A 27,770-nucleotide genomic window follows, 5' to 3' on the forward strand; every position below is an offset into this window, starting at 1 on the left:
ATTGACTTGCAGACTGACTAACTGGGATGCTCCAGCATCGCAACGCTGGACGTTGTGTGTCTCCGTGTGTGTGCCAGTGTGCTTGACGGAGGTAATGAGAGAGAGAGGGAGCGCGCGAGGGAAAAGCAGAGCAAGAGGAGGAGAGAGAGAGAGAGAGAGAGAGAGAGAGAGAGAGAGCGAGTGAGAGACGTGCACAAACGCACACACACATACGGAGCGAGACGGGAGGAGAGAAGAGGAGTGGAGAGAATGCCTGGTGAAAGGGTGGCGCTTCCTCGCTTGCTGCTTCCAAGGCCTCTGTGAGAGAGAGACACCATGGGCTGCATCGGCTCCCGGACCATCAGTAAGCAGACCCCCATCTTTTCCCCCTTCTGCTTTTCCCCCAGTGACGAGATAAATGGAAGAGGGTGGGAGTGGGGGAGGTAAGGAGGGCTCTCAATTTCTCCTCTGAAACTGTATGTACGTTTCTATGGAGACGTGTTGGGTTAACCTGGTTCAGCAGCGTCCGACCGAGGCTAGACATACAGGAGAGTTTTTTTGTTTGATCATGGTGAATGCTGAATGTGTGTGTGTGGACTAGGGAGAGATGGAAAGGCACCAGCATGACAGTGGAATTGAAGGCAGGACGTGAGACGATTTGTAGTGGACTGGAATAAGGGGTGACTCTGTTTGACATTTATATGCCTGATGGGCTGTACGACCATGTGCGGATGGCGATTGGTGTGTGTGTGTATGTGTGTGTGTGTGTGTGTGTGTGTGTGAGAGAGAGAGATGCAGAAGGTTCTGAGGAGACAGAGAGACTGAACGATGACGTTAGAGGCTGTTTACAATGATCTCAGGGGAGACAGGTGAAAGGAGAGAACGAGAGAGAGGAGAGAGAAAGCGAGCAAGAGGGAGAGAGGGAGGGAGAGAGAGAGAGAAAAGAATGATGAGAGATCCTGCTAGCAGTGTCTGCATGGTGTATTGTTGCACGTATAAATAGTGAATTTAGAGAAAGAAAAAGGAAAGAGTGAAGCAGAGAGAAAGAGAGCAGACCTCTGAATTTCATTATGGAAGAAGGACTATTAGTTTGACTGTGTGTTTGTGTGTGTGTGTGTGCGCGCACTCCCTCTTGTTTAGCTGCCCTCTTGCCTTGACATAGAGCTAAGGTAACCATTCCCTGTGTCTGAGAAAATCGCGAATGCTCCTCTCCTCTGTCGGAGTGCGTCATGCCAGCGGGTAATAAATTGAAGCATGTGTGCGGCAGCGCATTTCAGGTTAAGAGGTACTGTATAAAATGAGACACACACACACACACTCACTTGGCTGGACTATGACCCGCATTGGATGAGTCATGACCGGTCAAACCCAGGTGTGCTGCACATGTAGGTTAATTGAGGAAAGTTAACGGTGCCAGTTGTTAATATAGCCGGTGTAGCTACATTGAGGTGTATGGAGAGTTTCAGTGCTAAAACAAGTTTCATGGAGCATACTGTTGACTGAATGGAATTACATGGTCTGTGGAACTCCTACGGTCCCGTCCGGCTGTGACATAGGCAGTAGTTGATTTCACTGAGCTCGATCTCTCTCCGATTGGATAAGATATTATCGCGAGTGTGTTGCACTGTAGAGAGTATAACAGATGAATTAAAGCGGTGTGTCGTTGTTTGGGGGGATACATAAGAAGGGGGGATTGCCCTCTTTTAAACACTTGCCAGTTCCTTTATGAAAACAAATGGAGGCTCGCGGTCGGAGATGACCTTTGATTGTCATTGAGTCTGTGGAGGATGTGTAGCATGTGTATTGAGCGTGGAAATGAAAGCCAGCCCGGCGTTTTAGAGACAAATGAGTGTGCGAAATGTGTGTGTGAAAACAAACTAGGGAAGGTGTCAGTGGACGTAGAATTTGTAGCAGGAAACGACACTAGGGTTTTCCCTGTTTGCTGTAAGGGAGTTTTCCCTCTGACTGAGTTTCTCATTTCTGTCTTCATCTCTCTCTCCGTCATGGTTTGCGTCCGTAGTATTTAACACATGGGGTTTTAGAAAGATGCTGTAACTTGTATAAAATACCACTATGTTACTCCTACCAATACTTACTGCCAAACAAACAAACAAACAAACGGTTTGTCTACTAAATAGACATGCCCATGTTAGTGTGTCTTATCACATGCCATGGGCCGTTTGATATCACATGTGAACTGAGGTTGATGTCTTGTGATAAACAACAACAGCCCATTGCCCCGAGCGATATTGTTATAATAAGCATAACTTGCTATATATAGCATCGGGTATGGAGTGAGGTCGGTGGATGCGGAATGGAGGGGAGATACTTACAGTAAATATGGGTCAACAGCGCACCCCCACACCGTGTTGAGATCCTCTGGGAAAACATTCAGAGGAACCGTGCCATGTCAACAAGAGAGCATGATCTGATTCTACTGTGTCCTACTGTTATTCCGGTGAATTGCGTAGCCTGCCGAACCTAGTTCTTACAGTGTATTCCCTTATGTTCATAACGGATGTCGTTCACGATGACTGGTTGGCAGCTGTGTTTATTCCTAGACTCTGGGAGACAACAGAGCTCTTTAATAACCGTGCTCACTCAGTATTGTCTTTGTTTGTTCTGTGGTTATGTATCAAGGAAGATTAGCATAGCAATGTCAATCTCAGCAGTTTAGCTGAGTGGTTCGTCACAGGCCTTATGAGGCGGATTATGGCAAGAGGTTATTCGATTTCAAATGGGCACGTAAAATTTTATTGGCGGCGTACACATACACTGAGTGTACAAAACATTAGGAACACCTTCCTGATATTGAGTTGCATCCAATTCTGCCCTCAGATCAGACTCAATTCACCGGGTATGGACTCTACAAGGTATCGAAAGCATTCCACAGGGATGCTGGCCAATGTTCACTCCAATGCTTCCCACAGTTGTGTTAAATTGGCTGGATGTCCTTTGAGTGGTGGACCATTCTTGATACACACGGGAAGATGTTGAGCATGTAAAACCCAGCAGCATTGCAGTTCTTGACACACTCAAACCGGTGCGCCTGGTACCTACTACCATACCCCGTTCAAAGGCACTTAAATATTTTGTCTTGCCCATTCACCCTCTGAATGGCACGCATACACAACCCATGTCTCAAATGTCTCAAGGCTTAAAAATCCTTCATTAACTTGTCTCCTCCCTTTCCTCTACAATAAATGAAGTGGATTTAGCAAGTGACATCAATAAGGAATTATAGCTTTCACCTGGTCAGTTTATGTCATGGAAAGAACAGTGTCACGGATCCCTCCGGAACGTTCATAATGCACACCTGTCCCTCGTTCCCACTGATTAGTATTTGTATGTGCCCTTTGGTTTCCATGGTCTTGTCGATTATTGTTACAATGTCTGTCGGTGCGTGTGAGTACCCGTGCTGTGTGTTTTGGATTTTCGTGCCCTTGTGGATTGCGCAGATGATTACGGGTCTCGTCCCATGTGTTAATTATTGTGCGCTTGTGTTATTATTAGAGGTACTCTTCGCTCTTTTGTTTGGGTCTCAACCCTGTGTTTTGTAGACGTGTTTATTTGGTCTTCGTCCCCGTGCCTTTACATGGCACGCCGTAATTTGGGTAAATAAAAACCCCTATTAGGTGCATTACTGCACCTTTGCACCTGTCTCCCGATCCTTTATATCAGCTCGACAAACAGGTGCTCTTAATGTTTTTATACTCAAGAGTATTTTGCAGATGTTATAGGCCTTCATCAATCAATCAAATATCTGTCATTGACTTAATTTCTTGTCTTTCATGGGTGGTGAGACATTTAGCAAAGTACAGTGGCTTGTGAAAGTATTCACCCCCCTTGGCATTTTTCCTATTTTGTTGCCTTACAACCGGGAACTAAAATAGATTTTTTCGGGGGGGGGGGGGTTGTATCATTTGATTTACACAACATGCCAACCACTTTGAAGATGCAAAATATTTTTTATTGTGAAACAAACAAGAAATAAGACAAAAAAACAGAACTTGAGCGTGCATAACTATTCTCCTCTCTGATTAATGCCGTCCTTGCCTGGTCCTTGAGTTCTGGTGGGCGGCCCTCTCTTGGCAGGTTTGTTGTGGTGCCATATTCTTTCAATTGTTTTAATAATGGACTTAATGGTGCTCCGTGGGATGTTCAAAGTTTCTGATATTTTTTTATAACCCAATCCTGATCTGTACTTCTCCACAACTTTGTCCCTGACCTGTTTGGAGAGCTCATTGGTCTTCATGGTGCCGCATGCATGGTGGTGCTCCTTGTTTCATGGTGTTGCAGACTCTGGGTCCTTTCAGAACAGGTGTGTGTATATACAGTCGTGGCCAAAAGTTTTCAGAATGACACAAATATTAATTTCTGTTTGCTGCTTCAGTGTCTTTACATATTTTTGTTATGGAATACTGGAGTATAATTACAAGCATTTAATAAGTGTCAAAGGCTTTTATTGACAATTACATGAAGTTGATGCAAAGAGTCAATATTTGTAGTGTTGACCCTTCTTTTTCAAGACCTCTGCAATCCACCCTGGCATGCTGTCAATTAACTTCTGGGCCACATCCTGACTGATGGCAACCCATCCTTGCATAATCAATGCTTGGAGTTTGTCAGAATTTGTGGGTTTTTGTTTGTCCACCCGCCTCTTGAGGATTGACCACAAGTTCTCAATGGGATTAAGGTCTGGGGAGTTTCTTGGCCATGGACCCAAAATATCGATGTTTTGTTCCCCGAGCCACTTAGTTATCACTTTTGCCTTATGGCAAGGTGCTCCATCATGCTGGAAAAGGAATTGCTCGTCACCAAACTGTTCCTGGATGGACATTCTTGCTCTCTGAGGATGTGTTTGTACCATTCTTTATTCATGGCTGTGTTCTTAGGCAAAATTGTGAGTGAGCCCACTCCCTTGGCTGAGAAGCAACCCCACACATGAATGGTCTCAGGATGCTTTACTGTTGGCATGACACAGGACTGATGGTAGCGCTCACCTTGTCTTCTCCAGACAAGCTTTTTTCCCCAGATGCCCCAAACAAGCAGAAAGGGGAATCATCAGAGAAAATGACTTTACCCCAGTCCTCAGCAGTCCAATCCAACAACATGATGTTGTTCCTAGATAGAAGTGGCTTCTTTGCTGCCCTTCTTGACACCAGGCCATCCTCCAAAAGTCTTTACCTCACTGTGCGTGTAGATGCACTCACACCTGCTGCTATTCCTGAGCAAGCTCTGTACTGGTGGTGCCCCGATCCCGCAGCTGAATCAACTTTAAGAGACGGTCCTGGTGCTTGCTGGACTTTCTTGGGCGCCCTGAAGCCTTCTTCACAACAATTGAACCCCTCTCCTTGAAGTTCTTGATGAGCCGGTAAATGGTTGATTTAGGTGCAATCTTACTGGCAGCAATATCCTTGCCTGTGAATCCATTTTTGTGCAAAGCAATGATGACGGCCATGTGTTTTCATGCAGGTAACCATGGTTGACAGAGGAAGACAATGATTCCAAGCACCACCCTCCTTTTGAAGCTTCCAGTCTGTTATTTCAAACTCAATCAGCATGACCGAGTGATCTCCAGCCTTGTCCTCGTCAACACTCACACCTGTGTTAACGACAGAATCAATGACATGATGTCAGCTGGTCCTTTTGTGGCAGGGCTGAAATGCAGTGGAAAAGTTTTTTTTTTATTCAGTTAATTTGCATGGCAAAGAGGGACTTTGCAATTAATAGCAATTCATCTGATTACTCTTCATAACATTCTGGAGTATATGCAAAATGCCATCATACAAACTGAGGCAGCAGACTTTGTGAAAATTAATATTTGTGCCATTCTCAAACTTTTGGCCACGACTGTATACTGAGATCATGTGACATTGAGATTGCACACAGGTGGACTTTATTTAACTAATTATGTGACTTCTGAAGGTAATTGGTTGCACCAGATCTTATTTAGGGGCTTCATAGCAAAGGGGGTGAATAGGTATGCACGCACCACTTTTCCATTTTTGTTTTCTTCAAATTATTTGAACAAAAATCTTTTTTTCATTTCACTTCGCCAATTTGGACTATTTTGTGTATGTCCATTACATGAAATCCAAATAAAAATCAATTGAAATTACAGGTTGTAATGCAACAAAATAGAAAAACGCCAAGGGGGATGAATACTTTTGCAAGGCACTGTAGGCCTTCTTCAATTTCCCATATGAAAACACACTGCTAAACAATCTGTTGAAGCCTTGACCTGGCCAGAGACCTGCTGTAGCTTGTTGTGTCCTATTTTGCACCACTCATCTTGTTTGTTATTCCGTTCTATTGAGTGTCTTTGAGATATTGCATTACACAGGAATCCCCCCCAATATTGATTTCATTAAAAGTGCTGACAGACTGACTGACGGATGCTCGGTATTGAGTGGAGCATGTGTCACATACACCGTACGGCTGATGACGCGAGTTGACGGACAACTCGCAAGGTGACGGACATGGGGCCAAGGTGACTAGTCGATGGAGTTTACTTGACGGGTGGTCATGGTTGAGCTGCTACTGACCGTTAGAGTGGAAGACTGCTAGTGGTCATAGGAGAAGAGGGGAGAGAGAGGCTCAGAGAGAGGAAATAGGATGGGAGGAAGGAAGGAATTTGGAAGGGTGAGAGTAAAGGAGGAATGGAGAAAAGAAGACCGAGAGAAGCATTGGTTGTAACTTAATCTCTGAGACATATCATTTGAATTAGTAGCATGTTGTTTTGGTGATTTTTCTGCCAATAGTAGTTTGGAACAGCTATCCAACTCTTTTTTTTTTTTTTTTACACAGTAGTTAACCACTGGGAACACACTGGTTGAATAAACGTTGTTCCCATTTCATTTCAATAAAATTGCGTTGAACCAATGTGGAATAGGCATTGAATTGATGTCTGTGCCCAGTGGGTATGCATTTCGGGTCCAATGCTTTTGTATAGTAGGTTGACAGTATTTGTGGTAGCTCCAACAGTTTTTTATCACAAATAAAGTCCCCTCATATAGGCTACGGAAATCGATGCAGAAATTTCGAGGTGCCATTTCCCCAGGTTGTCACTTTGGTTTCAAGCCCTGCTCTTACCGTGGCCATTCGCTGCATATGCGCTCAGAATAACATTTTTTCAGTACTATGTCCTGCTAGAACTCCATTCGGCACTGGTACTGGAGCTGAAATGAGTCAGACTTTGGCCTTCACCCGGAATCAGCGTCAGGGCGCACGTCACCCACCGTGCGACAGCCAAGACGCCCTACTCGGCCCCAAGTGATCGCAAAAGACAGATGATGGTGGTGCCCAACATTCCGAACCACGAGATCTGTCAGGAGCGATTGCGGCAGTGGCCGACGATTCTCCCTTCCCCCTGCCGTTTGCTTTGATGACCCGCGCGGCTTCTGGCTTCCGCTCAGTTGGTCACAGCAGGCTAATGCACCCGTAAGGAATTCGCTCAGTTCAGCGTGAGTGGCGAGCCCCTGCTATTTCGCTCACTGTGTGAACCTAGTCCTACCCTTCCCCAGCTCACACAATTGCTCAGAACAAAGCTTTCCCCCCACCTTCGTAATTGTACAGTTGTATCATAAGACTGCTGTGACGGTTGAGACCTTACCTCTCCTCTCAAACGGTTCATTATCTGACTCAGATGTTTTGAATCATCAATGAACGAGGGAAAGAAGAAAATTCTCTACCACGAGGCAAATTCTACAGCAAAGTGGAGGAGGCTTAGTTCTCTATGAGATCAAGAGGTCTGCCTGTCTAGTTTATTACTAGCTGTTAGATGACAGTGATGCCTATGAAGATTGAAAACCTCTTGACAGGCCAGGGTGACAAGTGTGGGAAAAGATGAGTGTGTTTGGGCCTGCTCTTTTTGTGCATGTTTTACAGATGGGTGGACCTCACACATGAGGTGGTGATCAACTGTGGACACAATTCACTGAAATATTGTGACGATTGTTTTAACACCAACAACAAAAAATATTCACCACCTTCTCATTCCATTGGTTAAGATGCAGGCTTGATAACACACCATAGACACCAATTGATACCATTAAAATATTGGCCTACTGGAACGCTCCCCTTCCTCCTCCTTCTCCTCCTCCTCCTCCTCCTCGTAGTTTTGTCCTGTTTTCTCTGCCCCATCTTGGTATACCCTTGGTTTTCTTGTCCACATTTCCCAACCCTCCCTGCCCTCCTTTCTCTTTTTTTCATTTAGTGCTACCACCTCTTACTCGCCCTCTTTCTCCTCAGTTATCTTGGAGTTCCATCAGCTTTAGAGGTCTCTGGTGTGTGAGTGTCTGATGGAGGAAAATGGCCTCCAGCTTCCCCTGTGTGTCAACTCAGCTGTAGTTAAAGTGTTTCAAATCAGATTTTAGAACTCAATTTGACTTTATTTTATGTTGGATCTATTTCTATTTCTATCTATATATATATTTTGCCTGTTTAAAGGACACGTGCAAGTGTTAAACGTGTTCAGATTTAGATGGGGGGCCCTTAGATGGGGGGCCCTTAGATGGGGGGCCCTTAGATAGGGGGCCCTTAGATGGGGGGCCCTTAGATAGTCATGAAGATGTGTTTCAATTGAGAACTCTGTTCAACTCCCCTTTTAACTGTATACGTGTTCAAGTGAGATGTTAGGATATAAAACAATACAGACAAGTGTTTTAAGGATTTTGAATTCAATTGATGACTTTTTTCAGCTTATATCTGTGTGGAGAAGAGGGCACGCAATGCAGTGTCAATTTACAGTATGTGACAATATAATATTACTTTACCATATTTTCTGTATTTTGGGTATAATAATACAATATGCCTTACTAACAGTTGAATAATAATGAAAACATAACAGATTAGCATTTAATATGTATTTGAATGCATGATTTACTAGGCCTACTGTCCAATGCATCCTAATGATCACGCAGTTGAAATAGGACATACTGATCTGTCATTCGAGGCCGTTTTAAACATAATCAAGTATAGGAATCTAAAGATCTTGGCCCATGATGACACATACTAGTTTTTCCTAATGTGCTAACAGTCGGTGCAAATAATAATCACATTTTAGTGCTTGGTGTGAATGTTAGCATAAATGTTGGAGAGTGCTGTCAGCTCTACTCCGTAAAGGTTGCATAAGGCTGGCTTCATCTTCTATCTGCTTTCTCTATCTTGTTTTTTCTAGCAGCGGACGCTGTTCCCGTACGGAAAGATGGGGAGCAGGTATGAAGGACATTTCGATACATACAGTACATTTTATCCCCCCGAAGTGAAATATCATTTGTCTGGATTTTATACCACTCCAGCTCTACTCTCGAGTGTATTTCATATTTATGTCAAATGGATCCTTGAGCCAAGATGGCCATCGAGGAAAAGGGTCATTTCATGGTTTCTCATATCTAGTAGTGAAACTGAGCTTGACTCGTTCACGCTGCTTCCTATACTGAGAGTGCCATGACATAATGTTGCTCAGAGATGGTTTGTATTGAATTTCTCACAGAGGTCACCGGAGCTGGTCTCGAGAGCCAAAACCATTACGGTGCTATATATAATCTCCCACTCCAGGGACATAGCATACGATCCATCTCACTCCTTTACCACTGTTGCTGTTTTTGTCTCTTGAAAGAGGCTACAAGGCTGAATTGCAATACACAGTGGGGTCTATTTAAACAGAAAAAACACACTCCACAATGACAACCAACAAGACCACCTCAGATGTTTTAAATACAAAGAAAGCATATTCTACACCATTAATATGGTATTTGATATTTTATGGGATCCCCCATCCGACAAGTAACAAAACACAGTTCAATTTAGACGTTGTGATAAATAAATGAAAAGTTACCCCATATATTTCTGGATATGGTGGATGAAATCCGTTCACATTCGGATGAATGAGTCTGTGATTCCAAGATGCCACAGTATGATGTCAACACAGCAGTGGCAGCTGAGCTGAAGGTGGATGCAGCCAGCAGCCTCGTAACACACAAGGTTAGAAAGACAGTATGCGCTCCTCTGGGCTGGCCAGAGTTTGATGGCAACAACACGGCCACTGATGTCTGATTGGCCGATTGACACAAAAGTGCTTCACCGGGGGAAACCTGTTCCCAGAAATCACTAGGCCTGTTGCTAGGAAGAAGAAGTTCCAAGGACGCTGACGCCCTGCTGCTCCCTGCTCTCCCTTTCTGTTAATGCACATTTGAACCATGATAAATCCTTTCTAGTGACACCCCACACCGCAAGCCCTCATAAATAAAGAGCAAGCACTGACCCCGGTCACTTTTTTCAGTGAATAATTCAGCATTTTGTGGCATTCGTTTATCACCATCCCAGCTAAAGCAGAAATCCTCTGGGCGGCTAGCTTGGACTTCACGGGGATTGCTAAATCACTCTGACAACTCATGAGGTGTTTTATAAGAAGGTATTACAAGGTGAAAAAAGATTCACTTGCAGTTGCAATACATACTCATATAGAAACAACAAGAAATGGCAATACAGTCGAGAATGTTTAATTTGGACATTTTCAGACCTTTCTCAAGACCAGTCTCCATAATACATATTCCTAGCAATAATTTACACCAGGCCCCTGAGTATGTGGGAATGGAATCTAAAATGTATCTGTGAATCTCAAATCTAGTCTGTTCAACTAGGTTGGACTGAGCAATACTCATTATATCCAACCAACTTCCAACACCTCTCTAAGGCCAGCCTAATTCTTTATGACAAAATACAATGGCCAATGGGCATACTCCAATAGGGCCACTTAACTGCCTGCAGAAGTTGCTGTTGGCCCTGGCAACTAGGTCAGATTTGACCTCAAGCCTTTCCTTGTTATCATAACATTGGAGTATGATAGGCCTGATGATGAGTCAGATTCCACAATTCTATGACTAGTGTATGCTCTCAGTCGGTATTAGATAGAATGTCGCGACCCGGGCCGCCTTGGGGGAAAACAACCCATTTTTACCTTGTTGATCCTATTGGCTCACAGAAAACACTTGACCTTTTTCAAACGCAATTTTCTTGCAGTATTCTTGTTTTAGCCAATTATAAATCTACATTTTAAGAAAAGTACTTTTCGACATTGCCTGCTCCTGAGAGTTCTCACTACTTAGAAAAACATCATATTGTAGGGCTTCCCTCATGCCTCTTTTTATGGTGGTGCTAGCAGCCGCGTGAGTTCCAGCTAGCTACCGACCAGAACATTAAGCTAACCAAGACCAACAACACAAACATACAGACTATACTAAACAAGTTAAACGTCTTACCTGGGATGAAATGTTTTCCACACACCTAGAATACTTGGACTCTGGGTCCCCACAATTTCCCACCCTCCCATACCGTATAGCCTGCAGCCACAGGGCTGTTCTCGCAGGCTCTATTTCCCTACGTAGCATTCTGAACAGCATGTCGGGATGTTTGACCTGGTTACATTTACACTGAACAACACACTAGCTTTTGGCATGTTTTGTTATTTCTGTATAACTACAAATGTATGATGAAGTTGGCTTTTTTTACAATGGGGGTCAATGGAAAATAACGTTTGTTGTTCCTAATTTGTGGGTGTGGTTGAGGGGAATTACTTATGACGTGAATATCGACTTGGAGTATAGTAGAATGACCTCACACGGGGCACCATTTTATGTATGGGTTTTCCTCACAAGGGGCACAGTTTCGTCCTATTTCTAAGTACAGTATGTGTTATGATAATATAATATATCATTCAATTGTGAATAATTAGTTCTATCCTATTATTAGGAGGGAAGCACGACAAACACCAACACTGACTTCAATGGCAATACAACCATTTTTTGTTTTGTTTTCCGATTTCCAAAGCAGATGGTCAAGCTGATATGAGAGAATCTATTCCTTCACAGACAGTGAATTCTCATATCTAATCTATCCAAAATGTATCAATATTTAAATCCCCCTCGCCCGCTTCGTCCAAATCTCTCTTCCTCTTTTGATGTTCCATCACTCACATTCTTTCTCTTCCTCCTTCCACCCAAATCTTTAGTACTTTACTACCACTGGTTTCGTCCTGCGAATCCTTTGCACACCTTATTTTTGTTGTTTCTGTCATTGTCGTTGTAGCTGTTCTTCTTTTAATTCTCCTCTCTGTTGGGTTCCCTTTCCCGCCTCCTCTACACACATACCTACTGTATATCTCTCCCGGCTTTCTTCCTCCACCTCCCTCTCTCTCTCAGCATGGGCGCGCTGACTTTTCCTGCAAGGGAATCCATGTAAATCCTTTGCTAATCTCGCCCTCTTCCTCCTCCGTCCCGCCGCGTGGTTTGGCTCGCTCTGTCTGTAGAGCGTTGCTGCTAATCTACTGTTGCTGCCTGTGTTACATAGTGTCTCCGGCTGGGGGATACGAAGCTGTAATAACCTTACCATAATCTACGGTAGCTAATAACGCTAGCTGCTAGCGTGATGCTCCTTTATTTATCAAGCATATGAATCACAGCCCCTACGGGTACAGTACAGTGTCTGCACATTGAACTACTACACCACTGTGCTGACTATTGCTGGTTTGACCAAAGTGCCGATATGATTTGGGATGTGTTGGATAATGTAATGTAAATTTTGCTTAATATGATGGTAGTTGTATTTGATTGTTAAGTAGAATTTCCCCCTATTTTCTCAATTAAATTGTATTGCATATCTAATCCTCAGCCAATAATATTGTTTTGCCCCCCTCTCAACGATCGGCCATTCCTCTCCCCTTTCTCCTCCACAATTCTTTCTTTCTTTCCTCGCCTCATCCCTTTCTACAGCTCTCGATGGAGGACACTTCCTCCATCCTGCCTCGTCTGAAGAGGAACTCCAGCGCCTACGGGATCGGTGCCCTGGCTAAGTCCTCACTGACAGGTGTGTCAGGTGTGTGTCTGTCCTGGTAGATGGTAAACCAAAGCCATGTTGGCTCCAGACAGGAGGGGGAGATGGAGCCAACATGGGTGCCCTTCCTGTTTCACTCCCTTCCTCCCCATTGATATCTAATGCACACGTCAATTTACCGCTTATGGGCAATTGATGGAATCCAATCGGGATTTTTAATATTTTATTTTTTATTTTTATCGAAATAAAATTCTCCACAGGCGTGTTGGGAAATGTAGTGTGGTGGTGGTGTGTTTTTATTGTGTTGGCAACGCAGTTTTATGGCTCTGTGCTTGTCTGTGCTTTTAGTGTATTGTTAGTGTTGTGGTCATGTCTGTTGCGGTTGAAGTACATTTGATTTGATATCGTGTGTATTTAACAGTCAGACTATATCGACCTTGGAATGATAAAGACCTCAAAAGCACTACTTTCCTTACTCCCAAAATAACTTTGCATAACACTGAATATAAATCGACAATGGATATTATTTCATGAAAGAAATTAGCATTTTTATGAGAACAACATTTGTCAAACCAACAAAGCTTCATATCTGTTTTTGCCCAATGTATTCAGTTCACACTCAGTTGATGTAATTAGATTTGTATTGTTCCCCCAAACACCGACGGAATAGTACATCCCTCGTTATCGTCAGATATTTGCACTTTAATTAAGGATTTGCAGTGGTGCTTTTTCAGAATAATGTTTACAGCGAAGGTCACTTTTTTCCACATTCGAATTACAAACAAATGTAATGCATCTCGTCTTCTTGATGAATTTCAAAAGTGAAGACTGAATATTAATGTGGTTCATAGAGTTCTCTAGTTCACCCTGATTGCTCACGACAGGTGACTGAGAGATCGATCAAGTCAACAAGCCATGAGGAATAAACAGACAGCTTTTAATAATGCAGTAAGCCCCATCTACATCAACTTCAATCTCCAACCACCCAGAATTGCTGAGAGACATCCATGAAAGGGGAAGAAGCCATTTTGTACTGAATTCTATGCCTTCCAGAAAGAATGCATAACCCATTAAGCATTTTCCACGCTTCCTAGCCCATTTCACTTCCTGAGCCCAAATCCGTCGTGGGAGGTGCCATATTCAGAAATTGAATGTGTTGTGAAGCAATATCCCCCCCCCTCTATTCTTTATTTAGGCGTGTCCCGTTCCATGAAGGATAAAGTGACAAAGCCCACTGCCATGGCCTCGGGCAAGGTGGCGCACATGATCGAATGGCAGAGCTGGAACACACCATCCACTGGGACTGAAGGGACTGTGGTCGCCAAAATCCCAACCTCGCAACGCGAAAAGGATAGGAGGAGGGAGAGTGAAATGTACAGCGAACTCAGTGAAGGAGAAAAGGAAGCCCGCTTCACCGCAGGTAAGAGTGAACATAAGAACCAGTGAAAATTAAACAAATCAATATGTACAGTGCATTCGGAAAGTATTCAGCGATCTTGACTTTTTCTACATTTTGTTACATTACAGCCTTATTCTAAAATGGATTAAATAAAAAAAAATGTCCTCATCAATCTACACACAACACCTCATAATGACAAAGCAAAAAATATTTTTGCACATTTATTACAAATAAAAAACTGAAATATAACATTTACATATGTATTCAGACCTTTTACCAGTACTTTGTTGAAGCACCTTTGGCAGCAATTACAGTCTTGAGTCTTCTTGGGTATGAGTTTTCCCCATTATTAGCCATTATTAGCCAGTAGCGTACCACCCTGCATCCCACTGCTGGCTTGTTTCTGAAGCTAAGCAGAGTTGGTCCTCGTCAGTTCCTAGATGAGAGACCAGATACTGCTGTAAGTGGTGTTGGAGAGCCAGTAGGAGGCACTCTTTCTTCTGGTCTAAAAAAATATCCCAATACCCCAGGGCAGTGATTGGGGACATTGCCCTGTGTAGGGTGCCATCTTTCAGATGGGACTTTAAACGGGTGTCCTGATTCTCTGTGGTCACTAAAAATCTCATGGCACCTATCGTAAGAGTAGGGGTGTTAACCCCGGTGTCCTGGCTAAATTCCCAATCTGGCCCTCATACCATCACGGTCACCTAATCATTCCCAGCTTACAATTGGCTCATTCATCCCCCCTCCTCTCCCCTGTAACTATTCCCCAGGTTGTTGCTGTAAATGAGAATGTGTTCTCAGTCAACTTACCTGGTAAAAATAATTCTCTGCAGATTCTCTCAAGCTCTGTCAGGTTGGATGGGGAGCGTCGCTGCACAGCTATTTTCAGGTCTGGGCTCTGGCTGGGCCACTCAAGGACATTCAGAGACGTGTCCCAAAGCCACTCCTGAGTTGTCTTGGCTGTGTGCTTAGGGTTGTTGTCCTGTTGGAAGAAGAACCTTTTCCCCAGTCTGAGGTCCTGAGCGCGCTGGAGCAGGTTTTCATCAAGGATCTCCCTGCAATTTGCTTTCCCTCAATCCTGACTAGTCTCTCAGTCCCTGAAAAGGGTGGCAGGGATGGAGGCAGGTTTCCACCAGACATGACGCTTGGCATCCAAAAAGTTAAATCTTGGATTCATCAGACCAGTGAATCTTGTTTCTCATGGTCCCAGAGTCCTTTGAGTACCTTTTGGCAAATGCCAAGCGGTCTGGCCGCTCTACCATAAAGGCCTAATTAGTGGAGTGCTGCAGAGATGGTTGTCCTTCTGGAAGGTTCTCCCATCTCCACAGAGGAACTCCAGAGATCAAGTTGTTGGTCACCTCCCTGACCAAGACCCTTCTCCCCCGATTTCTCAGTTTGGCTGGGTGGCCAGCTCATTTAAGAATGATGGTGGCCACTGTGTTCTTGGGGACCTTCAATGCTGCAGAAATATTTTGGTACCCTTCCCCAGATCTGTGCCTTGAAACAATCCTGTCTCGGAGATCTACAGACAATTCCTTCGACCTCATGGCTTGGTTTTTGCTTTGACATGCACTGTCAACTGTGGGACCTTATATAGACAGGTGTGTGCCTTTCCAAATCATGTCCAATCAATTGAATTTACCACAGGTGGACTCCAATCAAGTTGTAGAAACATCTTGAGGATGATCAATGGAAACAGGACACACCTGAGATCAATTTCGAGTCTCAGAGCAAAGGGTCTGAATACTTATATAAATCAGGTTTTTCTGTTTTATACATTTTCTAAAATGTCTAAAAACCAGTTCTGGCTTTGTCATTATGGGTTATTGTGTGTAGATTGCTGAGGGGAAAACATATTTAATCAATTTTGGATTAAGGCTGTAATGTAACAAAATGTTGAAAAAGTCAAGGGATCTGAATACTTTCCAAATGCACTGTAAATAAATGAGATTTGGAGCCATGTATTTTACGTTGTTTACAAAGTCTCTCCCCTTGTTTCATCCAGGATTAATGGCACAATTTGCCTTATCGGAGGCTACTCTTCTGGGCTGGAGATCTATGGAGGAAGACAGCCTTTGTGCTGGCTCCAACCAAGGCAGTGGGGCACACCTCAGTGAGACCAACCAGGAGAGCATCACCAGCAGAGGTAAAGGACTAGAAACATGGCCACCACACACTAGAATTAGGGCAGCCATTTTAATATAACTTTTGTTTTTGGGTTAGGGTTAGCGGGTTTTGGGTTAACCCTAACCTTGAATCTGTTCATCCAATGCCACAGTGCTATATTGTGAAATTGAGAAGGATGTACAAATAACATTTGATCGCATATAGCATTTAAAGCTGAGATTCGCGATAGACGCAACAGCGCCACTGGTCGCCCCAGGAGCATTTGTTATTGTTTTTTTGGGGGGGAGGAAATGAGCATCCAGCGTCGTGGTCAAAAGAAATCGTAGTACATACTGTGCTGTTCTATCTTGCGTGCAATTGATGTCCAAGGGGAAGAAACAGTCTTCGTTGTTTAAATGAGCTTCTTTGTTGTTGTGATATCGCAAACGGACGTGGCAGTTTCAGCTTTAATGAATGAATTCCAGATTCAACCAATGAATACAAAATGCTTATTTATACTAAATGAAGCATTTACTTTTCCACAACAATATTAGTGCCAAATGCAAAAACACATCATTGAGTTAATATGTCGTTCTGAAGAGAGATCATAATTGACTTGTGAGCTCCACGTCCACTCTGTATTGGACTGTGCTGCTCCATATTTTACTGTAGAAGGCTTCCAGCCACTGTGATTGACGTTGTTTACTCCGGTTTGATTGATGTCATTTCCACTCCATTTGACAGGTCGGCTAGAGGTGCATCAGGGCTTTATGAAGAAATGTTGTGGAGAAACTCAAAATGGTAGCTGTGGCCCTGGGGTGTTTGGTTGGGTAGTGTTGTGTTGTAGCAGAAAACCCTGGGGGAGCTTGTAGGTTAACACAAGGACTTAGCCTGACTCTCATTAACAGCACCATATGGGCCTATTCTCTGCTATTATCAACCCAGAGACCAATTAAAATCAGATTATTATAGGCATTATAATAACTAAGGCACGGTTTGCCCATCGTCAAGTGAACTTTCATTTTCTCCTTAGATATGTTGAGCTTTATATACGTTTCCAGTGTATTTATTGTCAAAATGGTGACGCTGCTGTAAATATCTTCTGATATCTGGTGATACTGCTGCTTCAAGGCCCTTTGAACCCAACTAATGTAAATCACTGTTATGGAAACTGAAGGCCACATTTACCTATATCCACTGCCTTCTGTGACACATCAAAAATCTTTGCTTTGTGCTCTGAGATTACAGTTTATTACTTGTGTCTAATAAAACATGTACTTCTCCCTTCATCCCTCCCTAACACAACAGATCAGGCGACGCATCACTCCTCGGCCGACGTGTGGCCCAACACCTACGTCGCCCAGGGCCTCTATTGCCTCTCCTCCTCCGACGCCTGGGAGCCAATCAGCAACGATCCATCGGGCGTGGCCTCGCCGGCCGCCTACATCATGGCGGGTGGGGGCGGAGGGACGCCCGGTGAGGGCTACGGCGAGCTGGACAGCGTGGGGGGCTACATCCAGCAGCCGTCCCAACAGCTCACCCTGCAGCAGCAGAGCCAGCTGCAGCTCCAGCAGCTGCAGCAGATCCAGCTGTACCAGCACCAGCAGCTAATGCTCTACCAACAGCAACAGGTGAGACAGACTGGACTGCCTCATAGAGTACTGTCACCAGGTGGACTTAGACACTTCCATGTTTTATTGAAACACTAACTGACAACCATTGTAAGACAGCAGTATACTAGCAGTTTGCTAGTGTTATTAGCAGAAAATGTATCCAATTTATTTTATCCTTCTTACTGTTAATGTAATGCTACCAACGCTTTAGTGTAAATAACAACACATGAGACCTACTAATTACATACAGAAATACTTGTTGCCAAGAGCAACAGATGACTCATTTCCTCCCACTAGCCATGAGCTATCGACTCATGGGGATGTTTCTTGATAATGCCATTTTTTTGTGTCATGAGAACATTTTAAGGAACTGTGTTGCCTTATCTACAGACAATGGAACACAGACTACACAGTGCAAACCACTCCCTCCAAGCCACGCCCAACAGCACCATCCACAGTCTGGGCCTGCCCACTCACCCTCGCCTGGCTGACCTATGGGGATCCGCGCAGGTGGAGATTGTCGGACAGATGAGCGGGCCAATGGGTGACATGGTTGGGGGTGTGGTTGAGACCTTGGGGGAGGAGCCAGAGGAGGAGAGCGAATGCATTTCAGAGCAACAGGAAGAGGAGGAGACTAAGGTGAGCCATGTGATTGAAGAAAAACGTTCAATCAATCAATCAAATGTATTTATAAAGCCCTTCTTACGTCAGCTGATGTCACAAAGTGCTGTACAGAAACCCAGCCTAAAACCCCAAACAGGTGTAGAAGCACGGTGGCTAGGAAAAACTCCATAGAAAGGTCAGAACCTAGGAAGACACCTAGAGAGGAACCAGGCTATGAGGGGTGGCTAGTCCTCTTCTAGCTGTGCCGGGTGGAGATTATAACAGAACATGGCCAAGATGTTCAAATGTTCGTAGATGACCAGCAGGGTGAAATAATAATAATCATAGTGGTTGTAGAGGGTGCAACAGGTCAGCACCTCAAGAGTAAATGTCAGTTGGCTTTTCATAGCCATTCAGAGTATCTCTACTGCTTCTGCTGACTCCAGAGAGTTGAAAACAGCGGGTCTGGGACAGGTAGCACGTCCGGTGAACAGGTCAGTGTTCAATCACCGCAGGCAGAACAGTTGAAACTGGAGCAGCATCACGACCAGGTGGACTGGGGACAGCAAGGAGTCATCAGGCCAGGTAGTCCTGAGGCATGGTCCTAGGGCTCAGGACCTCCGAGAGAGAGTAGGAAAGAAAGAAAGAGAAAGAAAGAGATAATTAGAGAGAGAATACTTAAAATTCACACAGGACACCGGATAAGACAGGAGAAATACTCCAGATATAACAGACTGACCGTAGCCCCCCAACACATAAACGATTGCAGCATAAAAACTGGAGGCTGAGACAGGAGGGGTCGGGAGACACTGTGGCCCCGTCCAACGATACCCCCGGACAGGGCCAAACAGTCAGGATATAACCCCAACCACTTTGCCAAAGCACAGTCCCCACACCACTAGAGGGATATCTCCAACCACCAATTTACCATCCTGAGACAAGGCCGAGTATAGCCCACGAAGATCTCCCCCACGGCACAACCCAAGGAGGGGTGCCAACCCGGACAGGAAGATCACATCAGTGACTCAACCCACTCAAGTGACACACCCCTCCTAGGGACGGCATGGAAGAGCACCAGTAAGCCAGTGACTCAGCCCCTGTAATAGGGTTTGAGGCAGAGAATCCCAGTGGAGAGAAGGGAACCGGCCAGACAGAGACAAGGGTGGTTCGTTGCTCCAGTGCCTTTCCGTTCACCTTCACACTCCTGGGCCAGACTACACTCAATCATATGACCTACTGAAGAGATGAGTCTTCTATAAAAACTTAAAGGTCGAGACCGAGTCTGCGTCTCTCACATGGATAGGCAGACCGTTCCATAAAAATGGAGCTCTATAGGAGAAAGCCCTGCCTCCAGCTGTTTGCTTAGAAATTCTAGGGAAAATAAGGAGGCCTGCGTCTTGTAGCATACATGTAGGTATGTACGGCAGGACCAAATCGGAAAGATAGGTAGGAGCAAGCCCATGTAATGCTTTGTAGGTTACCAGTAAACCCTTAAAATCAGCCAGTATTTGTATTGCTTGGCCATCTACCAAAATAATTTTCTCACAGAGATATAAATTGATAATGGGCTACGACAGGTTGTCATCTATCAACAGATATATGTAGTGTACCCAATTTCATTGAGGTTTATCTGTTAGAAGAGCGAAAATAGTACATGTCGCTGTGGTTATTGTCCCAGTTCCATTGATTGAAATACAATATCAATGTGAGTGATTAATTTGTGCGTGTTATTGATACAGTAGAACAAGCTAATCAATTCCAGTCTTGAGTGACCGCTTGGTAAATATTGGTGCGTGTGCAGTTTGAGGTACTAATTGAAGTAATCTGAACACAAGTGTGAAATGTGTAAGGAGTAACTTATGTATGTATTGGTCTTCAAAATATCACAACTTATTTAAGCATATTGATCTAAAACCGGTGTTTTGACACTATGTTTTAGCCATATAAATGGTACTTTTAACATTATTTCTCAACATGATTTTACTTTATCAGGTAAAAACTACTGAATGAGCCACTAAAAAAAGTGCTATGATTTATTGATTGTGATGATATTAGTGAAATCAAGAAAATATGTTTGTCCTGCCTACTACAAGTGTTTCACGTCAAAGTCAGTCCTCCAGCCACACGATGGCGTGCAATGCTAATAAATGGGTTATGCTGTACCCACAGGTAGGGACTGTTGACTGATCCTCACGGTTTGGTAAGTACAGTATAGTCAGTAAACCATCCATTTACTGTTTTCACAGGAAGATGAGATTACGTTAACCTTGGAGCCAACTTTGACCCCGTCGCCGCTTAGAGAAGACGCCACCCCGATTGGAGGCACCAGTCCACAACTAGCACGCCCAGAATCAATGGGAGAGCGCATACCCTTTGTGGTCACGCCCTGCATAGTCCAATCGTTGGAGGAGAAGGATGAAGAGGTGGCGGAGGGGTCTATTGTTGCCGTGGCAATCAATTGAGAGGGACAGTCAGAAAGAGAGATTGACAAACATGATACACTTATCAATAATCAACCAAGCAAGCTATTCCACACCCCTTCCAGCTATTTACCCACTCTGAGACTGAGAGAAAAACAAAGACCAAGTGCTGGAAATGACAATGATGAAAGAGCCACAGGCGACTTTAAAGACAGTTCATTGACTGCTCAAATCTGTGGGTTTGCTGAAACGTAAGGATTTGTTTTGCCGTGATATTGAACTGAGGAAAGGAAGTTGAAAGAATGGAGTTCAAGAGTAGAAAGAAAGACAAAGGACACTGCGATAAAGTTCAGTGCAATACAGAGAATCACGAGACAACCAAAAGGAAGTGCATGCTTTTGAAAGGAATCTAACGATAATAGTAAACCGTATACAAAGTAATAATATATAATAAGGATTTTTATAAAAACAAAAAAGGAAATAAAGTGATATGTATCAGTGTTTGTTTGTGTGTGTATGTACAGTGTGTGTGTATGTACAGTGTGTGTGTATGTACAGTGTGTGTGCGTGCGCTTACATGTATGTATGTGAGAGTGTTCAAATGTATGTATGTATGTAAAAATATATATATATATTCTCGAAAAACATTATTGTTGGTAGTGGTATTTTGTGTGGTGTTCAATAGTTTTACACACAAACTAATTTCTCGTGGACAGGCACACATAACATAAATGGTATCGTCTTTCAACAAACTGACTAACAAGCAGCTTTATTCCAGTGCCCAGATTTTTCGTCACTGATCATATTGGACAAATCACCATTTTGCAGGTGCTCACATCTTTTGAATTTTGGAAGGGGAGGGAACATTTGGCCCATTGACTTGCCCAAAGCTTTCAGAGAGAAGGGGTGGAGCTACTGCCCTGCCTCCGCTCCTCGTTCTAGAATATTTTCTAACACCTCTCGCCCAGAACTTAATTGAATATCTGACGCAATTCCGCAAGATTCTATTTCTGGGTTTCCGAGATTACACACACACACACAAAATATGGATCATATACCATTTATAGTGCTGGTAGGCTTCTTGTTGGCCACTGTATCGCAGGGTTGGGCTCAATTCAGAATTTTACTCCTTCAACACACGAGTTTAAACTAAAATTGTATTGGCCATACCCCACAGGATGTAAAATTTGAACTTGAGTTTGAGTGACAGCAAGTAGAATTGAATTCAGTGCAATTCAAAGAAACACAATGCCACAGATGTCTCAAGGTTTGAGTGTGCAATGGGCATGCTGACTGCAGGAATGTCCACCAGAGCTGTTGCCAGATAATTTAATGTTAATTTCTCTACCATAAGCTGCCTCCAATTATGTTTTAAAGAATTTGGCAAAACGTCCAACCGGCTTTACGACCGCCGACCACGTGTATAGCGTTGTGTGGGCAAGAGGTTTGCTTATGTCAACGTCGTGAACAGAGTTCCCCATGGTGGCGGTGGGGTTATGGTATGGGCAGGCATAAGCTACGGACAACGAACACAATTGCATTTTATCGATGGAAATTTGAATGCACAGAGATACCGTGACGAGATCCTGAGGCCCAATGTCGTGCCGTTCATCCACCGCCATCACCTCATGTTTTAGCATGATAATGCACGGCCCCATGTCGAAACGATCTGCACACATTTCCTGGAAGTTGAAAATGTCCCAGTTCTTCCATGGCCTGTATACTCACCAGATGTGTCACCAATTGACCATGTTTGGGATGCTCTGGATCAACGTGTTCCAGTTCCCGCCAATATCCAGAAACTTCGCACAGCCATTGAAGCAGAGTGCGACAACATTCCATAGGCCACAAACAATAGACTGATCAACTCTACTCTGCATGATGCAAATAGTGGTCACACCTGATACAGACTGGTTTTCTGATCCACAACCTAACTTTTTTTCTAAGGTGTCTGACCATCTGTATTCCCAGTCATGTAAAATCCATAGATCAGGGCCTAATGAATTTATTTAAAATGACTGATTTCTATATATGAACTGTAACTCAGTAAAATCTGTGAAAATGTTGTGTTCATATTTTTTTCATTATATATAATAACTTAGAATATGTGCATACAGGTTATGCTTTCCTTGATCATACATTTTAAGAGTTTGTCCTGAAAATCAATTGTTTCAACAATACTTTATATACAGTACCAGTCAAACGTTTGGACACACCTACTCATTCCAGGGTTTTTCTTTATTTTTACTATTTTCTACATTGTAGAATAATAGTGACAACATCAATACTATGAAATAACACATATCATGTAGTAATTATTAAAGTGTTAAACAAATCAAAATATATTTTATATTTGAGATTATTCAAAGTAGCCACCCTTTGCCTTGATGACAGCTTTGCACACTCTCCGCATTCTCTCAACCAGCTTCATGAGGTAGTCACTTGGAATGCATTTCAATTAACAGGTGTGCCTTGTTAAAAGTTAATATGTGGCATTTCTTTCCTTCTTAATGTGTTTGAGCCAATCAGTTGTGTTGTCACATGGTATGAGTATTATACAGAATATAGCCATATTTGGTAAAAGACCAAGTCCATATTATGGCAAGAACAGCTCAAACAAGCAAAGAGAAACGACAGTCCACGTCAGTCAATCCAGAAAATGCTAAGAACTTTGGTCGTGAAGGCCTGATTCACACAGTCTCATCTGAACAGTTGATGTTGAGATGTGTCTGTTATGCAAAAACCATCAAGCGTTATGATAAAACTGGCTCTCATGAGGACAGCCACAGGAAAGGAAGACCCAGAGTTACCTCTGCTGCAGAGGATAAGTTAATTAAAGTTCCCAGACACAGATATTGCAGCCCAAATAAATGCTTCACAGAGTTCAAGTAACAGACACATCTCAACATCAACTGTTCAGATGAGACTGTGTGAATCAGGCCTTCATGGTTGAATTGCTGCAAAGAAACCACTCCTAAAGGACACCAATAATAAGAAGAGACTTGCTTGGGCCATGAAACTTGAGCAATGGACATTAGACCAGTGGAAGTCTGTTCTTTGGTCTGATGAGTTTCAATTTGAGATTTTTGGTTCCAACCGCCGTGTCTTTGTGAGATACATAGTAGGTGAATGGATGATCTCTATATGTGTGGTTCCCACTGTGAAGCATGGAGGAGGTGTGATGGTGTGTGGGGGTGCTTTGCTGGTGACACTGTCAGTGATTTATTTAGAATTCAAGGCACACTTAACCAGCATGGCTACCACAGTATACTGCAGCCATGCGCCATCCCATCTGGTTTTCGCTTATTGGTACTATAATTTGTTTTTTAACAGGACAATGACCCAAAACACACCTCCAGGCCGTTTAAGGGCTATTTGACCAAGAAGGAGAGTGATGGAGTGCTGCATCAGATAACCTGGCTTCCACAATCAACCGACCTCAATCAAATTGAGATGGTTTGGGATGAGTTGGACCACAGAGTGAAGGAAAAGCATCCAACAAGTGCTCAGCATATGTGGGAACTCCTTCAAGACTGTTTGAAAAGCATTCCAGGTGAAGCTAGTTGAGAGAATGCCAAGAGTGTGCAAAGCTGTCATCAAGGCAAAGGATGGCTACTTTGAAGAATCAAAAATCAAAAATATATTTTGATTTGTTTAACACTTTTTGGGTTACTACATGATTCCATTTGTGTTATTTCATAGTTTTGATGTCTTCACAAGTTTTTTACTATGTAGAAAATAGAAAAATAACTAAATGTACACACTGTATTTTTGGATAGACTACACCGAATATATACTAGAAGAGGCATCGTAATTTCATTTAATTTCACGCAATTCAATTAAATTTCCTTTAATTCTAATTCGAATTGAAATTCTGTACCCTGTTATCTACTTCAATTCAAATGAAATTCAATTAAAATAATTTCATAGGAATTTATTAGGCATTCTCAATTAAATTCTGAATTGAGCCTAAACTGCTATATGCTTGCCGGCTGGATTAGGATTCAGAGAGTAGACTGGGTCACTCACACCCATTTATGAATAAAGAACAACTAAAATATTCCATTCATTCGGACACAGCTGAAAAGTATTAAAAATACAAAACATTTACTCATATATTTTTTTGGAAGCCGTTAGTTCCTCCGACAATGCTATGAAATCTGGAGTGTTCTAGTCCTGTCAACAATACAGCTTGTCTGGTTCTGTTACTGCCGTCTTACTGTAGGCTTCACTACCCTCTGTCTGTCTCTTCATAACCGACTAATTCTTCTGTCGGAGGAGATTGTTTTACTGCCTGTAACGGTGATGACAATAGAAGTGAGAGAACCACTCATTTGTTCACCTATTCGTCAATATGACAAAGATGCCTCTACTGCTTTAAACGAACAGGCATGCTGCTAAGTACAAAAGTGAATTCCAAAAGCCCATGTTCATTTAATATAGTGTAAGTAGCACAACATTTACAAGTAATAGTTTCATAAAAGTTGCATTCGTTTTCAGTTAATCATTTTATATGATTTATTATGCTGTTCCAAATCCATATGCCTTGAATAATCACAATGATAAAGAATTTGGCAGATAAGTTATTAACATTTATTAACTACATTACACATTGTTAATACATTCAGAGACAAATCGGCTCTACGAAAAGATAAATAAATAAATACACGACTAAAGACAGACAAAGAAACGTAAACATGTGTGCTCACACATTCTAGTGTACTGTAAATACAGTTGAAGTCGGAAGTTTACACACACCTTAGCCAAATGCATTTAAACTCCATTTTCCCACAATTGCTGACATTTAACCCGAGTAAAAAATCCCTGTCTTAGGTCAGTTAGGATCACCACTTTATTTTAAGAATGAGAAATGTCAGAATAATAGTAGAGAGAATTATTTCTTTCAGCTTTTATTTCTTTCATCACATTCCCAGTGGGTCAGAAGTTTACATACACTCAATTAGTATTTGGTAGCATTGCCTTTAAATGGTTTAACTTGGGTCAAACGTTTCAGGTTGCCTTCCACAAGCTTCCCACAATAAGTTGGGTGAATTTTGGCCCATTCCTCCTGACAGAGCTGGTGTAAGTGAATCAGGTTTGTAGGCCTCCTTGCTTGCACATGCTTTTTCAGTTCTGCCCACAATGGGATTGAGGTCAGGGTTTTGTGATGGCCACTCCAATACCTTGACTTTGTTGTCCTTGACTTGACTTTTTGACTTTGGAAGTATGCTTGGGGTCATTATCCATTTGGAAGACCCATTTGCGACCAAGCTTTAACTTCCTGACTGATGTCTTGACATGTTGCTTCAATATATCCACATAATTTTCTTTCCTTATGATACCATCTATTTTGTGAAGTGCACCAGTCCCTCCTGCATCAAAGCACCCCCACAAGATGATGCTGCCACCCCCGTGATTCATGGTTGGGATGGTGTTCTTCGGCTTGCAAGCCTCCCCCGTTTTCCTCCAAACATAACGATGGTCATTATGGCCAAACAGTTCTATTTTTGTTTCATCAGACCACAGGACTTTTCTCCAAAAAGTACGATCTTTGTCCCCATGTGCAGTTGCAACCCATAGTCTGGCTTTTTCATGGCAGTTTTGGAGCAGTGGCTTCTTCCTTGCTGAGTGGCCTTTCAGGTTATGTCGATATAGGACACGTTTTACTGTGGATATAGATACTTTTGTACATGTTTCCTCCAGCATCTTCACAAGGTCCATTGCTGTTGTTCTGGGATTGATTTCCCCTTTTCGCACCAAAGTACATTCATCTCTAGGAGACAAAGAGGCACTGTGTCTCCTTCCTGAGCGGTATGACGGCTGCGTGGTCCCATGGTGTTTATACTTGTGTACTATTGTTTGTACAGATAAACGTGGTACTTTCAGGAGTTTGGAAATTGCTCCCAATGATGAACCATACTTGTGGAGGTCTATAATTATTTTTCTGGCTGATTTCTTTTGATTGTCCCATGATGTCAAGCAAAGAGGCACTGAGTTTGAAGGTAGGCCTTGAAATACATCCACAGGTACACCTCCAATTGACTCAAAAGATATCAATTAGCCTATCAGAAGCGTCTAAAGCCATGACATCATTTTCTGGAATTTTCCAAGATGTTTAAAGGCACAGTCAACTTCATGTATGTAAACTTCTGACCCACTGGAATTGTGACACAGTGAATTATAAGTGAAATAATCTGTCTGTAAACAATTGTTGCAAAAATTACTAGATGTCCAAACCGACTTGCCAAAACTATAGTTTGTTAACAAGAAATTTGTGGAGTGTTTGAAAAATGAGTTTTAATGACTCCAACCTAAGTGTACGTAATCTTTCGACTTCAACTCTACATTCATACATTAAAAAACATATCGACATCATACAATCAAAATCCTTTTCAATTAACAGACAGGAAGATTCCTCTGTCCAACATCTGCAGGTTTAAAGACATAGGGAGCAACCTGAGCAACTGTTTGAAGAAGAGGGAGAGCGGGAGAAAGAAAAAGGTGGTTGTGGTAGAATGACAGAACTTCTTTCATCATTCAACTACTTTTCAGATAAAGCATTGCGTCATACCGTAGATTTTTTCTTCTGTGCTCAGTACATAGACTTGGAATCACTGGCCACTCTAATAACGGAACACTAGTTACTTTAATAATGTTTACATCCTGCTTTACTTATCTCATATGTGTATACTGTATTCTATTCTACTGTATTTTAGTCAATGCCACTCCAACATTGCTCAATCTACTATTTATATATTTCTTAATTCCATTCTTTTACTTTTAGATTTGTTGTGTGTATGGTTGTGAATTGTT

General features: G+C 42.8%; 1 protein-coding gene across 5 annotated transcripts; it reads left to right on the top strand.

The window, feature by feature from the left end:
* The first annotated feature begins 163 nt into the window (after positions 1-163).
* On the top strand, positions 164-21,455 carry LOC110489288 (protein FAM131B). 5 transcript variants are annotated; one of them, XM_021561986.2, is made up of 9 exons: positions 164-343; positions 8,682-8,729; positions 9,161-9,198; positions 12,753-12,846; positions 14,009-14,233; positions 16,221-16,361; positions 17,630-17,952; positions 18,325-18,573; positions 20,784-21,012. In XM_021561986.2, the coding sequence occupies exons 1-9, from the start codon at positions 316-318 to the stop codon at positions 20,997-20,999; spliced, it is 1,362 nt and encodes a 453-aa protein (XP_021417661.2). In that variant the 5' UTR covers positions 164-315; the 3' UTR covers positions 21,000-21,012. The 5 variants fall into 5 exon arrangements, with proteins under 5 accessions (XP_021417661.2, XP_021417662.2, XP_021417659.2 ...); XM_021561984.2 differs by having other exon boundaries at positions 167-343; positions 12,753-12,855; positions 20,784-21,455; XM_021561987.2 differs by lacking the exon at positions 8,682-8,729 and having other exon boundaries at positions 166-343; positions 12,753-12,855.
* Positions 21,456-27,770: the final 6,315 nt, after the last annotated feature.

The sequence above is a fragment of the Oncorhynchus mykiss genome, chromosome 32 (genome assembly GCF_013265735.2).
Source record: "Oncorhynchus mykiss isolate Arlee chromosome 32, USDA_OmykA_1.1, whole genome shotgun sequence".
In the NCBI taxonomy this organism is placed as follows: Eukaryota; Metazoa; Chordata; class Actinopteri; order Salmoniformes; family Salmonidae; genus Oncorhynchus; species Oncorhynchus mykiss.

Bases quoted from the DNA above. Each gene is read 5' to 3' on its own strand.
- LOC110489288 (XM_021561984.2), top strand. From the start codon at position 316: ATGGGCTGCATCGGCTCCCGGACCATCA. The intron at 12,856-14,008 runs GTGTGTGTCTGT...TTCTTTATTTAG, and splicing joins CTCACTGACAGGTGTGTCAG to GCGTGTCCCGTTCCATGAAG. The intron at 14,234-16,220 runs GTAAGAGTGAAC...TGTTTCATCCAG, and splicing joins GGAAGCCCGCTTCACCGCAG to GATTAATGGCACAATTTGCC.